Genomic DNA, 16,461 nt, shown 5'->3' on the forward strand with positions numbered 1-16,461 from the left:
AAGTGGGCCCCAAGAGTAGGGACTGAGGTGGGAAAAGCTCCAGCAGGGCAGATCAAGGCCTGCTTCAGCTGAAAAGGTATGTTAGGGCATATGATGCAAGTCAAGCTCTTGATGCTCCAAAGAATGTTCTATTTTTCCACCATAAAACGTTCCTATTGTTAACATTAATCCTTAACTGACCTAATTGGTTTTATATACAATGCTAGAGAAGCATCTTTTCTCTAACAAGTAACTGACTTGTGGTCTGCCAAGATAAAGAATAACACACCATTCTTTTGAATATTTCTTTAATATTACATTTAAATATTCTCTTTAAATACAGCATTATCACAATGTAAAGGACCTAAAAGGCAAAAAAAAAAAAATTTTTTTTTCAGAGAACCAGACAAGCTTTGGATTCACATTGAAAATACTACCTGTGTACAGTATGTGAGAAAGGAAATTGGAAAATAATTAAGCGTTGTAATAATGAATCAGTTTTTTATCTAGGCCTAGACTAAGCGGGACTGAAGCTCTCTGCCTCTGTGATCAGAGGCCTAGCCTTTCTAGCAACCATGAGCTATAATTCTGTCCGACTCAGGTAGCACCAGAAACGAGATGGATCAGGTTTGTAGAAGAGGCCCTTTGCTTGACAAGACAGTTAATGCTAAACGTTAATATTTAGCATTTAAAAGCTTGGGATAGGTGAGTCAGAATTGCAGAGTTAATGAAGGGATGGACTTATATTAAGAAACTAGTTTTTCAGAAAAATCAAATTATCTTGGAGGTTGGCAATGAGTCTAGTTAGATTCAAATTCTTGGTTTGATCCCAAATGTGTGTCTTACTGAACAGGTGAGATCCACTCCCTAGCTTAGGCTGGAGCCTTCCTAAGGAGGGAATGTATAACGCTCACCTTCACCTTCCAACACAAACTTCTAGAAAGATTCTTCTCCAAATTCCCAATTAAACTTCAGTCTTGTATCTGAGGGGACCAGTCTAAGGTGGCATAGTGTAGCTCAGTTCGGGATAGCACCTAGATCTCAGGTACTTCAGACTCTCAACTCCATTTCGTGAGACTAGAGGATGGGGAGAGATAAGGGCCTATGACTTATTAACTCCCCTATGACTTATTTTACTCCCCTGTAAAACCCAGCAAAAACAGGAACAGGAGAGGCAGAATGCGTTAAAAGATGTATCTGTGTTAAATATGAGGCCTTTCAGGCTCAGTTTAGGTTTGATAGGTGAAATGCTGCTGCGATGTACATGAAGGTTGCTTTCAGACACCAGGGCCTTAAGATCCCACAAGAAAAGGCTTTATGAGCAAGATAAGTAGGAACAGTTAATCTCCTCCACCAAAAAAAAAAAGTTCTTTACTTTTTTTTTTCCTGGTTAATAAACCATAGCAGTAATGAAGCATGGTGTAAAGGATGCTAAAGAAGAGTGTTTTGCTCCCTACTGCCTCCCTCTTCAAACAGAGGCCATAAAAAAAGAATGAAATAAAACAGGCAAAGATAACTTTGCTAGTAAAAAAGAATTCAGTGGTGTTCAATGGAGGACATCCTGGAACGTAAGCAGGACATAAGAGAACAGGAACTGTATCCCCCCCTAATTCAGGTACAAACTGAATCTGAGTCCCACTCTATAGACCTCAAAGGTTACAGTCAGAACTTGACTTCTTCAGAACCTGGAAGTTGTATGTAGCATTTAAGAACTGGTTTGGCTTCCAATCTTTATATATCAAGATGGGAGGGATCCAATAAGCATTTGCAGTTATTGGGGGTGAACAGTATAAGAATATAGTATAAGAACTCTAACCCTGTATATCCAAGAGGGACCACGAGGGCAGATACAAAAAGGAAACAAAAACTAGTTGGTGAACTTGCCACATCCTACATTCCTTTAAAGCTCAAATTTCTCAAATTGGGGTGGGGGGACAAAAAGCAAGCATGGCACAAAGTCATCTTTCCAGACAGCAGCCTGTTCCTGCTGCCTCCTTTGGACACAGGTTAATGCTCCATATAGGCCTCCCATGGGATGTGTGAGCCCCAGACTAAAGCTGCCTGATGGAGCTGGGGTTAGACATATACAGAAGACTCAGGCTCTTGATGCCACGTCCCCAGCCAATCTAGCTCTTTCCCTTCAGAGGAAAAAGGACAGAGGGGTAAAAAAAAAAAAAAACCAGTTTAACTCTAGTACCTAAGAACATGTGAAAGAAACAATTCAAGTTAAGACCAGGAATCCCCAGTGTGGGGAACAGGTCAGAGAACACCAAACATGTCAAATATTAACTTATTTACCAAATAGGGGCCCAGGGAACGCAGGTTAAATTTTTATAGATCCTGGATGTTTTGTACAGAAGCAGAGACCCTTTCACCCCCTCCTCTCTAGACTCAACCAGCTGATGATTCCAACTGTATTATTGTGATACACCAAAGTGGGATATCAGAGTAACCACTGAGGAAAATGAGCTTGTTCCCTGCCTGGAGCTCAGGAGAGGGAAGGGGCTCTGTCATGCTGTTCCAATTGTTGTGTTCTGGTCCCTACGTGAACAGCTGTTTGAATTACCCAGCTTCTCCTGTGAGATCGTAGTGCTGTTCCAACGGCCCAGAAAGCTCAGTATGCAGCCTCCTCTGCCCCAAGACTCTATCCCCAGATCGAGCTGAGGCTGGTCTCCTTGGTTCTCTTGGCCCTTTAAAAAATACTTGTACAAACAATCCTTTCCCACCCGTACCCCAAAGACCCCAATAAAATAACATGGGAGCAGCAGCTGCTTCTACAGTTTTGTTTTTGAAATGGTGTTAGATAAAATAAGGGAATAAATAGAGAATGGGTAAGAGGCATAATCTCCATCCCCGTGTCACACTGCCAGAGGGAGCTCCAGGGAAGGCTCTTCAGGGGGCCGGGCCTCACTCTGCTGTGCGGTCTTCTCCACCACACAGCCCTCTTCATTGTCCGTGCGCAAGGGGAGCTTTGAGGGGGACCAAGAGGGGCGGAAGTCTTCATCCTCAGGCTCCTCGGGGTTACGATCTTCGGGCACTAGCGCTTCTAGCGTGGATGTTTTCCCCACCTCTGACTTACAGAGGGCAGCCGGGTCTGTGGGGCCACAAGCCACCAGTGAGGTAACCGGGAGAGAGAAGACACTCAGATCCTTCTCCTTGGGGAACGAGGGCGGGACTTCTTCCGTACCAGGCTCTCCTTTCACCCCCAGGACTGGCCTCTGCTCCACCTGGTAGTAGACCAGGGGCCCACTGTTCAAGTAGGATGGGTTGTTCACAGCTGAGGCAGTCGGCTGGTCCGAGTTCTCGGCAAAACACAGCACGGAGGAGCCTGGGGGCAGCTGAGCCTGGATGAGGATGGGGGCTGCCAGGCCTGGGCACAGCTCTTCGGGAACAGCCAGGGGCTCCTCCAGGATGCACACGCCCAGGCTCTCTATGCTGGAGTCCAGGCTGGCACTGGAGCCGCTCGAGTCCTCCTCCGCCTGGAGCCGCTCCAGCTCCTCCGCACTCTGCAGGTGCAGCACCGCCGTCTCATTCTCAGCGATGAACTCCTGGAAGTCCTGTGTCTCTGAGCCCTGTGCTGCCACCAGGCTGCAGCTGGCAGCGGGGGAGGGCTCCTCGTCTGGGGCTGGCGGGCGGCTCACCTGCCGCTTGCTCTCCAGCTCCAGCTTCATGATGGTGTGGAGGTAATGAGTCCGGACCCGGATTGGGTTGAATTCAATGCGCCCAGCCATGTTCCCACAGCCGTCCCGGGAGCAGCCACATGGAAAGGACATGCGGTCCACCTGAGGAGGGGACAAGGAGGTTGAGGCCAGATGAGATACGAGACGTTAGCTGGCGAACACAGGGAGTCAGGGTTTGAGGTCCTCTTACAAGAGAAACAACCAATTCAAAACATAACCTGCAGCGTGAGCTACCGGAGCACTAGATGGGAGTTATCAGACCACCTGTCTTTCCATTCTAGCACAGCCACTAATTAGTAGTGTGACCTCAAGAAAGTCATTTCTCTCTCCAGGGCTTTGTTTCCTCTTCTAAACAAAAAGAAGACAAAGATCATGTCAAAGGGCCCTTCCAGTCAAAAGACCAGAGATACCTCTCTGAAAGCTGACAGTTCTCAGAGAAAAGAAATGTATATGCCTCAGAGACTTTTCCAGAACCTACCTACTTTATTAAGAAAACAAAAGGCCAGGGCCCAAGCCTACTGTGTTCTTTGATGACAGGCATGGGAAAGGAGGTAGAAGATCTCGCTAGTCCAAAGCAATACATAATGGGGAAACTAGGCAAAAGTGCCTTTGTTTGCCAAGGTGCTATAGTGAAGTTTCGAACAAAATAATGGCCAGCTTTTCACTACCGGCTTCATTTTCCCCTGATGGTTGGCTAGCTTGGTTTGGAAGCAGTTATCAAGATAATTAACTTATACACCAGGGATATCTGGAAAGGAGATGCTTTCTACCTCCTTATTTCCCTTTTGAATCCCCCAAATGAAAACACCCCATACATATCAAAAATAAAATTAAAATTGTGAGAAGACAAATAAGTCTTCTGTACAAATACAGTGTCTTCCTATGAAATCAACTTCTAGAACTCTCCCTTCCAGTTCTTAGGAACAATCCATTTCTTAGGACTGTCCTCAGGTCTGTGTATAACAGACTGATTCGTTACGGGACTCAGTCTGAAAAGCATTATCTGGTCGGACCTGCTATAGCTATCTGATACCAACCTGAAAATAAGAAAGAAAAGGTTAGGATAAATTCAACCACAAGGACTCAGCACCACAGCCTCAGTATACAGGTTCCAGATAAATTTCATTCTTTGGGATGGTACTGCCATTTTCAGTTGAGATGTGTCTTCCAAACTGTCCCTTGTCAGAAGGCCCTCTGGGGGATGATGCTTTCTATCTTTTAGGACACTATGGATTTAAGCCCAAATCTGATCCTTAATTAGATTCTGAGGACTATTCTGATTTTTACAAAATTGGAGTAGAGGTACTGTGAATAAGTGTTTGTAGGATAAAATCTAAAGGCCTACCTCAGTCCTCTGCTTCCATTTACCTCAAGGAATCAGTCAATATTCAAGGACAGCTATTAAATGTTAAACTCACTAACCCCCGTTCCTCCATGTGCCAACAACTGCTGCTTATCACCTCTGAGGTGAGATACCCAGAAAAAAAAAGATCATTGCTATCTCCACAGCCTAAGAATCCCGTCATACTTGTTTTCTTTGTTGGTGGAGGAAGGCTGTAGAACTGAAGTGTTCACCCGTGCATGGGCATCTCCCACATTCACTGGCACCCACACTAGACACCCCTGACTCTAGGGTGGATATACTATCACAGCAAAATGTGGACCGACCTGGCATTTAATCCCAGCCTGGCTACAGGCACAGGCTTCCGGGTCACAATACAGTCGACAGTCACAACCACACTCTTCCCGTGACAGTCGGATGGCTCGAAGTTCTTGCTTCTCTTCAGCATCAATGCGGTGGACCCCAGAAGCCCTCAGCAGGGCCCGTCGCCGTTTGGTGGGCAGAGGCTGCAGGAAGAAGTAATCATCCACCTCCACGTTTTCCACATCAATATCTTCATCTGAAACATCATCCAATGTCAGGCAGTCGGCCTCCACCGACTCCACTGTCCCGTTCTTGGTCAGCTGCCAAGAGACAGGAAGGAAGGTCAGGCTCTAGAGCATTGTCAGCAGGAGCCTTCTCAGCGGGTGCACCTAGGGCAGCTTGGGCCAAGTGAACTTTCTGCCGTGACGGAGATATCGGTGCAGCCCATCCCGACGCACGTGTGGCTACCGAGCACTATAAATGGGGCTAGTGCAACTGAGAAACTGAACTTTCACCTTTATTTAATTTTAATTACGTATAAATAGCCACTAGTATGGCTGGTGGCTACCGTACTGGATAGAGTCGGTCAAGAGAACAATTCTAGAGCAGGAAGACAGGAAGCCTGTGCAGCTCTAACACCAGCCCATCAACACAAGGGACATCACCTTTCTGGATCAACGTCTCTTAAAACCTCTGTCTCACCTTCCCTCCCAGAAGATAATCTTTTCCCACAAATATACCCTCCATTCCCAGGCTTGTGTCCCTTAGCTTCAGCTAACCTGCCGTCTCATACACGGAAGAAGAGAAGGTATTTCAATGGCTGGATGTTCCTTTGATGTAAACAACCTTGCAAAACACCCTTCAGTTTGCACCCTAAAGGACCCCAAACCACACTGTGGGAAGAAGAGTACATTAAAGTATAGTACAAGGCTACCTACCAGTCTTTGTCAATGAACCTGAACCCCCACAGTGTGAATAATTATCTGTGCATACACAGAAGAGCTTCATTTTATGTGGAGGAGAAAAAAAATGAGCAAGTTATTAATGGCTGTCAAGAAAGCCCTCACTTCCAAGCCACGGCCTAGAAGAAATATATTCTTTCTCCTCTTTTTTTTTTTGGTCGTGCCGCGTGGCTTGTGGGATCTTAGTTGCCCAACCAGGGACTGAACCTGGGCCCTCGGCAGTGAAAGCGCCAAGTCCTAACCACTGGACCACCAGGGAATTCCCTCTTTCTCCTTCCTAATCCTTTTTTATTTGGTTTCAAAAAAAGTCTGTATGTGAGGTAGGGTGGCATATATGATACTGAGTGTACTCTCTGCAGGCAGAAATCTGGGTTCTCTGGGTAAGAAGGACAGAGAGCCAGGAAAGGGAATCTTAGTGGAAGGACAGGCTGAAGACAATCTGTGGCTGAATGAGTTTTGAAAACTCACTAGAGAATTCAGGTAAAGAAAATGAGGCCTCACGATCCCCAGGGCTCTGGAAGCTACTAGCAGGATAAAAGCCAAGCTATTGGCTTATTTCATCAGCCAGCCAGAAAAGTGCTGGTAAAGGAACAACTCCTGGGAGAGATGTGATGCAAGAGACCTGGCTAATAAGGTATACACTTGTTTTGTTTGTTTGTTTGTTTGGGGGGGAGGTGGTAAGAGAAATGAGAGAAATAGAGCGGTGCTTCTGGGGGTCCCCCAGACTATTATTTCTGTCCCAGGCAGGCCGACTACTAGCGGCCTGTCCACAGACCTTAGCATTGCTCCTGCCTGTTTCACCAAGGTTGGCCTCCTCCGAAGCACTCTCCCTCCTTGCTATCCTCTCAAAGGAAAGAGATGAGACATGCAATAGAAAGAAACCCCTGTAGATATGAGAATTTAATATATTCTAACAGAGGTGGCATTTCAAATCAGTAAGGAAAAGACTCTTCTAGTCATTAAATGGTATTGGGACAACTGTATATTCTTTTGAAAAAAAAGTAAGATTTCCAATTCATACTATTCATAATAATGAATTCCATATGGATAAAAGGCCAAAAAAAGTAATAAAAATATTAGAAAAATTATAGGTACTAATACTGATGCAAAGCACCAGCAGCTTTTTTTTGGGGGGGAGGGTGGAAGTCCAAAGGGAAAACAAATATTAGATGGCATACGGGAGATGCAAAATGTATATTTTTTGAGACCAACCGCCTCCCCTATAGAGTGCTAAAGACAGGAAAAATTTCTAAGAAAAGAGTAAAGTGGACCAACGTAAGGGTGTTCTACTGACACAGAAAGATGTATTAGATGCCACCATTGTGCTGCTCACTAAATCTGCTTAATAAGTAGCAGTGCTGTTTCTCAGTCTCGAGTTTGCCTGGCTTTGTCCCTAGACCTCCTACGAGGGAGGACACAGAACAGGGTGTCTGCTTTGACATGTCATCCCTCTACCAGATTTAGGGGAGATGTTTCTTCTTAGGAAATAGGAAGAAAACCTTCATTACAAATGATGAGAAGAGTGTTTATTTGCCCAGCTGTTGCTATAGCAGCAGGAAGGTGATAGGGTCAGTGACGGAATTCCTCAGACAGAAGAAAGGGAAGCCTGAATGTCATTCTAGTTAGAAAAACAGGTGTAAGTCTTTAGGCGTAGACTTCGGGCAGCAGACATAGAGCTCTCAAAGGGAGAGAGCAGCGAGATCTGGTTCACATACATCCTCTGCCACCAGTTCTCCAACCCTACCACATTCTGGTGTGTCTCATTAGGATTTCACCCACAACCCTGGAAATAATGCAGCCACCTGTTTTAACGTGGGTCCGCATACCTTGAGCCCAGAAGAACTTGGCCAGGCCTGAAGCAGTGTTCTCCAAATTTGGAACTAGGAACTCTGGGGGCAATTTTTGCAGACTGGTGGAAACTATGGCTGTGGAGTGCCAAGCAGTGCTGAGAGCAAACGTGTAGCTATAAAGAGCCATCTGAGATGGGTCTTCCAGCCCTGTTCTCCTCCTAAACTTGAAGAGCTGGTGCGGCATCAGACTGCAGGCCCAGTACTATACAGATCGAAATAACTATTTGGTAATGCTATTGTTTATACCTGAAAAACTATCACCTAGAAGCTATGGGAGTTACAGAATCAGCAGGATCCTTTCAGAGGATGTAAAAGATCCAAAACCTGTTCTGTGCATCAGGCCAATGGACAATCATTTGACGAGAAACTGAAACACTGCTTCCTCAGGGTCCAGGGGTGGCAGACTTGAATATCTTCAGGTATTCACACTTTAAACTTTAAAAACACTTGCAGAGGGCTTCCCTAGTGGCGCAGTGGTTGAGAATCTGCCTGCCAATGCAGGGGACACGGGTTCAAGCCCTGGTCTGGGAAGATCCCACATGCTGCAGAGCACCTGGGCCCGTGAGCCACAACTACTGAGCCTGCGCGTCTGGAGCCTGTGCTCCGCAGCAAGAGAGGCCGCAATAGTGAGAGGCCCGCGCACCGCGATGAAGAGTGGCCCCCGCTCGCCGCAACTGGAGAAAGCCCTCGCACAGAAACGAAGACCCAACACAGCCAAAAATAAATAAATAATAAATAAATAAATTAAAAAAACAAAACAAAAAAAAACACTTGCAGAGCGGGCGAGAATAGGGAATTCTAGGGAAGCCATTTTGCTATCTCTGCTAGACTCCCTACCAGAGACAAAAAGAATGGCATCTCAGACTGAGATTTGAATCCAAATCTGAGATTTCTCACTAGAAAGATATGAAATCTCTATGTACAAAAGGCAACAGTCCAAAAACAAAACAAAACAAAAACACCACATGATAGACCTAGATGGTTTCCTGCTTTATCTTGGCACATGGGAAGTACCAGACCCTAGACCCCTTAGGCACCTTCATCTTCTTGGCGTGGAGTTTCTCCTCCTTCAGGTGTTCACGAAGAATCTCCCGATGGTTCACCTCCTGCTCCTGAGCAAACTCACAGAGCGTGTAGCTGCGTACAGAGTTATGGCGCTGGGCCATGCCCAGAGAGCTGCCGCCCTGGCTGGGCACGCTGGTGAAACCCTGGCGCCGGGCAAAGTAGTACACAGTCACCTGGTCAAAGCGCACATTCTTCCTCCGCAGCTGCTTCTGCCGCTTCAGGATGGATGTGGCTGAGAAGGGAGCACAGAAAGAAAACTTTAACCCAGAGATGGCCTGTTTGGGGACCTCATTCTTTCTCATTCATCTAGGCTCTCAGCTCTTCTCCAAAGGTGCTCCCTGTATCTAGAGACCTTCCTAATTTTCAAATCTTAAAAGCACAGTTGGAAGGGACCTTGACCATCAGCTGGTCCATACCACTGACACCAGACTGACTTCACCCAAACAGATGATCGCAAAATCTATTTTTAGACATCAGCTGGGAAGAGAATCTCTAGGTAATCTTTTCAGGATGTAACAATCTACATAAGCTTCACTGTCCAATACAGCAGCTACTAGTCACATGTGGCAATTTAAATTAGTTAAAGTGAAATAAAACTTAAAATTTAGCTCCTCAGTTACACTAATCACACTTCAAGTGCTCAATAGCCACATGTGGCTAATGGCTATCATACGGGACAGTGCAGATACATAACATTTCTATGATAACAGAAAATTCTTTTGGACGGTGTTTTGTTGTTGTTTTGGCCACGCCACATGGCTTGCGGGATCTCAGTTCCCTGACCAGGGACTGAACCCGGGCCACAGCAGTGAAAATGCCGAATCCTAACCACTAGACCACCAAGCAACACCCCCTGGTAGTGTTGCTCTATAGCAGGAGATGGCAAACTTCTTCTGTAAAGGTCCAGGTAGTAAATATTTTAGGCTTTGCAAGCCATGAGGTCTCTGTTGCCAACTACCACTCAATTCTGCCACTGCAGCATGAAAAGCCATCATAGACACTGGGTGTGGCTGTGTTCCAATAAAACTTTATTTACAAAAACAGGCAGTGAGCCAGATTTAGCCCACAGACAACCCTTGATCTACAGAATCCAAAGTTCTTTCCAAGAAACTAATTGAACCATAAGAATTAAGAAGTGTGGAGATGCCCCAGTTGTCCAGGCAGTAAGCATTTATGTCCTGCTAGAGCTACAATTTTGTGGAACTCTATAGGACTCTAGTGGGGAAGCGTAGACTCCTAGACTCCTCCTTCTTCAGTTTAATTCAACCCATTCCGGGGACTCACAAAGCACAGCATAAGTAAAACCAGCTAGAATAATTCATATTTAATATAAGTCTATGATATTAGAGCAATGAGGTCCTCCAAAGAGCAAGGCTGAGCTAAGGGTGGGAGAGATTACGAATAAGGGCAAATCCCCAAGCTGGACAAAAGCTGTCTCAAAGAGCTGCAATGGGCTCCAATGCTTGGGGTACATCGGGGTAGGCAGGGAGGGAGCGGCTCACTCACGTGTGAAGCTGGCAGCTGTGGGAGGATTGAGGCTGTCGCAGCTGTCAGCGCTGTCACTGCTGGAGATCTCATCATCGGAGTTGGAAACTGATGAACCCACATCCACATCATCAAACTTCCTCTTGAGACCCGAGCCCGTGAATGCATCCATTGGTTTCAAAGGGGTTTCCTTGGGGAGCCCACCACGTTGGCCCCAAAGCCCCTGCTCACCACCAGTCAGCCAGGTGCATTAGGATTCTGCCCAGGGGAAAAGAGGAATCAGCACTCCTGTCCTAAGACAGACCCCTCCCAAGTCTATACACAAGGCTCTCCAACTGAAGAAAGCACCCGAGCTAGCACTGATGTCTGCTCTCTAGAAACAAGGTCATCTCTCTCCAGCCAGCACTCTCCTACTTTTGTCTCGCCCCAGCCCTCCAGTCTCAGTCACTCTTAGGATAATGAGATGACTAGCGGCAGCACCTTCCCAGTGGAGTGAAGGCCTTTGCTTCCAAGCCGGCTGGACTCCAGGCTTCATTAGCCCTGGGGTAACAGTAGCTGCTCTTCTGCTCACCCAGGAGAGCTCTCCACCGGGTCAGCAGCGGGGACTGGGGATCAAAGGCAGAATTAGGCTGTGCCTAAACCTAGACTAGATCCAATTATTTTTCCTAGTGGAAATATAGCCTGGCATTTCCTAAAGTGTATCCATTAAATAAACTAAGTCCATAGATATTAATAGCTTTTACATGGAAATGGGACGGCTGTGTCAAAATACTTTAGAAAACTGCTTATGGAAGACCTTTTAGAGGCTTTTAATATGCTAATGAACCTGGTGAAGGGTGGGAGGAAATAGGATGCAGCGTTTTGCACCCATGATTAAGGAACCCTTTGTTCCTAGAGTATCTTGGGGGGGGGGGGGCAAATGATCCTGGGAACACACTTTGGGAAATACTGCTCTAGGCTTTCAATTTCAAAGTACATTGGCAGTCAGGGAAATGCTTTACCCAGATCTTCACAAATGTAAAGTGTCTCACCAGGCTCCTGAAAAGGTCAAATTGGGTTCTAAAGAATGGACTGAAGATTAGAATCTGCACTGGCTTCAAAACCCAGACTCTTTCCCAATCGCCTACTGCTCCATAAAATAGGGCTCAGCTGACCTACCATCATCCTCTGTGCAAGGAAGACGTAGCTTTACAATCTTTGCCCTCTATAAAGAAACCAGCAAGGGCACAACAAACAGCAAAAGGAGTGACAATTTACTCTGGTTACACTGATATGGCAGGCAGTGTTTTCAACATGCTGCCACACAACCAAGGAATCTGGGATATTCCATTCCCCAGGTACAAATCTTTCTCCTCCATCTTTGGACTTAAGTTCCCAAGGATATGAATCTGCTCAGCAGAAACGCTGTCAAAGCTGAAGCCACAAGTGATGATCTGAAACCTCCCTGCTTTTGCCTCAGTAATGCCAGAATCTCCCCAGACTATGATCTCACTAGTTGCTAATTATGCAGCAGGAATAAAAACACTGCCCAGAAAGCCAGGGCTGCATTACTGCAGAGCAGCTAACCCAGAATATACTGTGGTGTCAAGAGATGCCTGCTACAGAGCTGTTTTTCTAGACTGTCTCTTGGAAGCGATTTGTCTGCTCTTGGGTCACCTCTACACAGTCAACCAGACCTAGTAAGTACTTCAGGAACTTCTAATTTATCTAGCCAGCTCTCATCAAAATTCTGCATTCAAGTCACAAGATGCACCTAAGAAACCTGTCATCATAGGTCTCAGAAAAGCACATTCCTGAAATAAATAGGCCAGAAAGAAAAAAATTAATCAAGCACTAGATAAGAATTGTAATTAAATTTAAAAATGAAACCAAAGTATCAATTTTGTTCTTCAGGTTACTGATCTTACCATCAGAGATCACATTCCTAGGACATGGGTAAGAATGGAGAGAGCCAAAGACTTTTATGGGTTAAGATTTCAGCTGGGCTTAAAGATACCTATTAACTAACAAATTTCTCATTCCATTCTATTATTGGGGGAGGGGAGACCTTTGCTATTGAGTACATATGTGGGTGGAATAAAAAAAATAAAAGAATGTTGACCACTGAATTTAATATTTCCTCCCCACTTAAAAATCTTATCGATCACATGAAAAAGCAGACTGAGCTCAAAATCCTTCTCAGAAAGGACGTAAGTCTGGCTTCATGTTTTTTTTTTTTTTTTTTTTTCAATTATCATGTTCCATATTTCAGAGAAGAGGCATTAAGGATTTATGCTATGTTTATTTACAAACATATCTAGGATGCTGAGTTCAAGAGTTTGATCCTTTTTTCAAAGAGACTGAACATCTTAAAATGCTCCTCTTCGTATCTGTCTCATGGATTATTTTTTAAGCAGTTGGTGTCTTACTATATAGAAAGGTGCAGCAAATCCAGACCCAAAGTACAAAGTCATCATAGCTAGTAACCGCCACTTGTTTTCCACTGAAAATGGTAAATTCTTCCCTGGACCCTCCTCATAGTGGCTCCTACGGACCACAGAGGTTGTGAACCTCCGGATGCTTTGTCCCAACATAGCGCTGTTGGAAGCCCTGCGAAAGGCGCAGAAACTTAAGGCGGAAGAAATGGCGGCAGCACACCCAGCACTCCTTTCTTCACGACCTTGTTCCCCTGTTGGCTTCAGTTTTAACTGAGATCCAGTTAGTGTTGCTACTAGGAAGTGCCTTTTTCCTCAGCCTGGAAGCACTCGGGGATTGACAACTGGAAGCAAATGTGCACTCCTGTCCTTTGTTCAGGTGTCCCTTTGCTTCCGGTAGTGTGGCTGCCTTTGAATATTTCCTTTGAGCCCTGCAGGAGGCTGGGTCTGGTCCAAGATCATCTTTATTATGAGGATTCTCCACTGTCTTAACCCAGGTACCCTCAGGGTATCCCTTCTCTTCAGGTCACTTTTTGTGCACTCTCGTGCAGCCAGGATTGCAGGCTGCTTGTTCTATTCTCTTTCTCTCTTTTCTCTATGTCTTCCTCACTTCCACTTCTGGAATAGAGGTTTCTGGGCAATGACAGGAGGCAGGTAAGAAAGAAGAAAAAAGATGTGAAACCTAGAAAAAAAGTATTTTCCTTAACATGTCTGAACGGCTATATATGTAAATAATGTGCATATTGACTGAGCTCTCTTTACCCTATCCAGGATGTTAGCATCACTTTTTCTGCCATTAACCCATTAAAAAAAAAAAAAAAAAAAAAAATCCGACGATTCTGTTCAATATAAGTTTAAATTTCAACCCAGCTCTCCTCATCCAACTCTCTGGTGTGAACTTGACTTGTTAGATAAAGATGTCCACTGGGCACCAAGAAACCTCCCATCCACTTCCACTGTGGCCTGAAGAAATCTTTCTCTGAAATAGCAACAACAAGAATGGGTTCCACTTTCCAGTTTATCAATTCAACTTCCTTTCAAACCACAATTAGAAGTCAGTCATTCCCACTTCTCTCAACTATTTATTCATTGGCAGAGGATCAGTGCTTATGTTCGAGAAAAACACTTCTAAGTTATACTCCAAGCACTTAAACCCATACAGAAATAAACACGATGAGACCGGAAATGCAGGTCATAACTGACAGTTAACTGTCAAAATGACCAACTCAAACAACAAATGCTTTTGGAGAAAATAATGCAAACCTCTATAAAAGCTTTTATGCCAGTAAAATGAAAGGTCAGCTGACCCTTTCTAGCTACATGTCTTTCTGTCTTTTCTCAAGTGTTTCTACTAGTTGAACATTTCCCAAAGATACATGAAATAATTTAGATCCATAGTATATAGAAGTTTTTAGGCTAGCACCAAATAAAATAGATCTACAGCATATCTGTATTGTAGTGTTAGACTTAAGCCTTTTCAGGCCTATGTGGATTCCTATAACCAACCCCAAAAACAAAAGCCCAAATATGTGAGACTAGCAAAAAAGGAACTGCCCCTTCCCCCAATTTTGTGGATGCAGAATGTATTGACAAAGTTTAGGTAATGAAAGCCTCTCTCATAAATGAGTCCAAAATAAGACAAGGTACATCTCACAGGGAAAGGCCTCTCTACTCAAGTGAAACCCAACCTGCTAAAGGTCAAGGGCCAAAAATCTCTAGTGAGATCATCAGTGCTACCAGCTGTAGGGTTAGAGGAAGGAAGGCTTGCTGCTAAGTGTCAGGATCAACCTAAGTAAGATGACAGGTCCTGTTTCTCCTTTTACAGGTCCTGTTTCTCCTTTTACAAAATACTGTGAGTTGCTTCTCAAATACTATGAGTTTCGTGGATCCATGTGTCCGTGTGATTACCAGGATCATGAACTTACAAAGTGCTCAAGTGAAAACATCTTGTTTAAACTAGGTATTTCAGGGAAGCCCCCCTCCAACCGTCACTCCCTGGTTTTTATCCCTTCACTGACACAAGGTTAGAATTTGGCTTTCCATGTTTAACCTCCCATCGTATGAAGGACATGAGATCTTTGTGGTAGAAATGGAACATGATGCTGCAGGAGCCATTAACTCTCAAGGATATCCAGTCATTTATAACTCTGGCACACACCAACATCCTCCTGGCTTTGGACATTTGCAAAATGGAAAGTCAGTAAAGAAAAGGAAAATCTGAATCAACTATGGATTTACCTTGAACTGAAAACTGCAGGACAAGGGAACACTGTGTCTCTTAGGGATAACTTCTAACGTTTCATACTGAAGAACGATTTGTGTGTCACACTGCCACCCTAAACCCCTTTAAAAGAATGAATCAAGACCATGGCACTAAAAGGAATGGATGGCAGTCAGCTGCGTGTTTGGGCCTGTGAAAAAAGATCAAGCTAGCAACCAGGGAAAGTGATGCTTTCGTTTTCCCACACAACGCCAGAAAAAATGGGAGACATCAGGAACCTGGGTTGAAAGGACATGTCAAGTCACCAGTTCCCCTTAACGGACACCCCCGCTGAACCCTTCAGCTCTGGGGCACCTTTTCTGATTCCTGCTAACCTTCCCGCTCATTCCAATCGTTTGCAGCCCCTACCCGGTTTCCCATCCCTTCCTGCCTGCTACTCACAAATTCCCAACCACTCCTCCCACATTTTCCTCTATTTCCCCCCTCCCCTTCCTTCACTTCCCTCCATCGTACATCATCTCCACTCCATTCCGAACTCAACCCGCATCCGAATTCCTGCCGGCTTCTAAGCCGCCCGTCGGTCTCCCTCAAGCTGCCCCCGCAGTCCGGGCCCGCGTCCTCCGTGCCCCTCGCTCCCACGCCTCTCCCGACTCCTTCCCTTCCCAGCGGCGCCCTAGCTCCCCGCCCCCCCCACCCCCGACCGCTCCCGTCCGTGCCTCCCTCATTTCTGACCCCTCCATCCCCGCGGCTCTGGGTTGACCACTCCTCCACAGCTGCCGGGAGGCCGATCCCGAGAAAGGACGAGGCGGCACCCTCCGCCCCGCACCCCCAGGCCCATTACCGGCTCCGCCGCAGCTGCCTCCTCCCGTGATGGTCTCTGCCGCCCCCGCTGCCGCCGCCGTCGCCGCCCTAGCCCAAGTGGGAAGGAGGGAGGAGAGAGCGAGTCCTGGGGCCGCGGAGACGGTCTGGGAGTTCCCAAGGCGGCAGGGCGGGGAGGAACGGTGGGTGGGCAGGTCGGCCGACAGGCGGCGGAGGGCGGGTGGCGCCGGCAACTCGAGCGCCCCCGGCAGCAGCCGCCCAGAACCGCCCCGGCTCCGGCTAACAATAGGCTTTGGCCGCAGCGCTCAGGGTCTTATAGGCGCCGGCACGTTCGGACCGAG

At 46.1% G+C, this 16,461-nt stretch overlaps 2 protein-coding genes across 3 annotated transcripts; both read right to left on the bottom strand.

The window, feature by feature from the left end:
• Positions 1 to 270: 270 nt before the first annotated feature.
• CSRNP2 (cysteine and serine rich nuclear protein 2) lies at positions 271 to 16,401 on the bottom strand. 2 transcript variants are annotated; one of them, XM_082352449.1, is made up of 6 exons: positions 16,143 to 16,401; positions 11,147 to 11,271; positions 10,688 to 10,924; positions 9,154 to 9,413; positions 5,328 to 5,624; positions 271 to 3,761 (listed from the first exon to the last, which is right to left on the bottom strand). In XM_082352449.1, exons 3-6 carry the CDS (start codon positions 10,836 to 10,838, stop codon positions 2,838 to 2,840), a joined length of 1,632 nt encoding a protein of 543 aa, XP_082208575.1. In that variant the 5' UTR covers positions 10,839 to 10,924; positions 11,147 to 11,271; positions 16,143 to 16,401; the 3' UTR covers positions 271 to 2,837. The 2 variants fall into 2 exon arrangements, with proteins under 2 accessions (XP_082208575.1, XP_082208574.1); XM_082352448.1 differs by lacking the exon at positions 11,147 to 11,271.
• LOC309610105 (cytochrome c oxidase subunit 7C, mitochondrial) lies at positions 12,928 to 13,361 on the bottom strand. Its single transcript, XM_082352566.1, has one exon. The coding sequence runs from the start codon at positions 13,237 to 13,239 to the stop codon at positions 13,048 to 13,050; it is 192 nt and encodes a 63-aa protein (XP_082208692.1). The 5' UTR covers positions 13,240 to 13,361; the 3' UTR covers positions 12,928 to 13,047.
• Positions 16,402 to 16,461: the final 60 nt, after the last annotated feature.

Source organism: Balaenoptera borealis (genome assembly GCF_965194805.1).
Source record: "Balaenoptera borealis genome assembly, chromosome: 13".
In the NCBI taxonomy this organism is placed as follows: domain Eukaryota; kingdom Metazoa; phylum Chordata; class Mammalia; order Artiodactyla; family Balaenopteridae; genus Balaenoptera; species Balaenoptera borealis.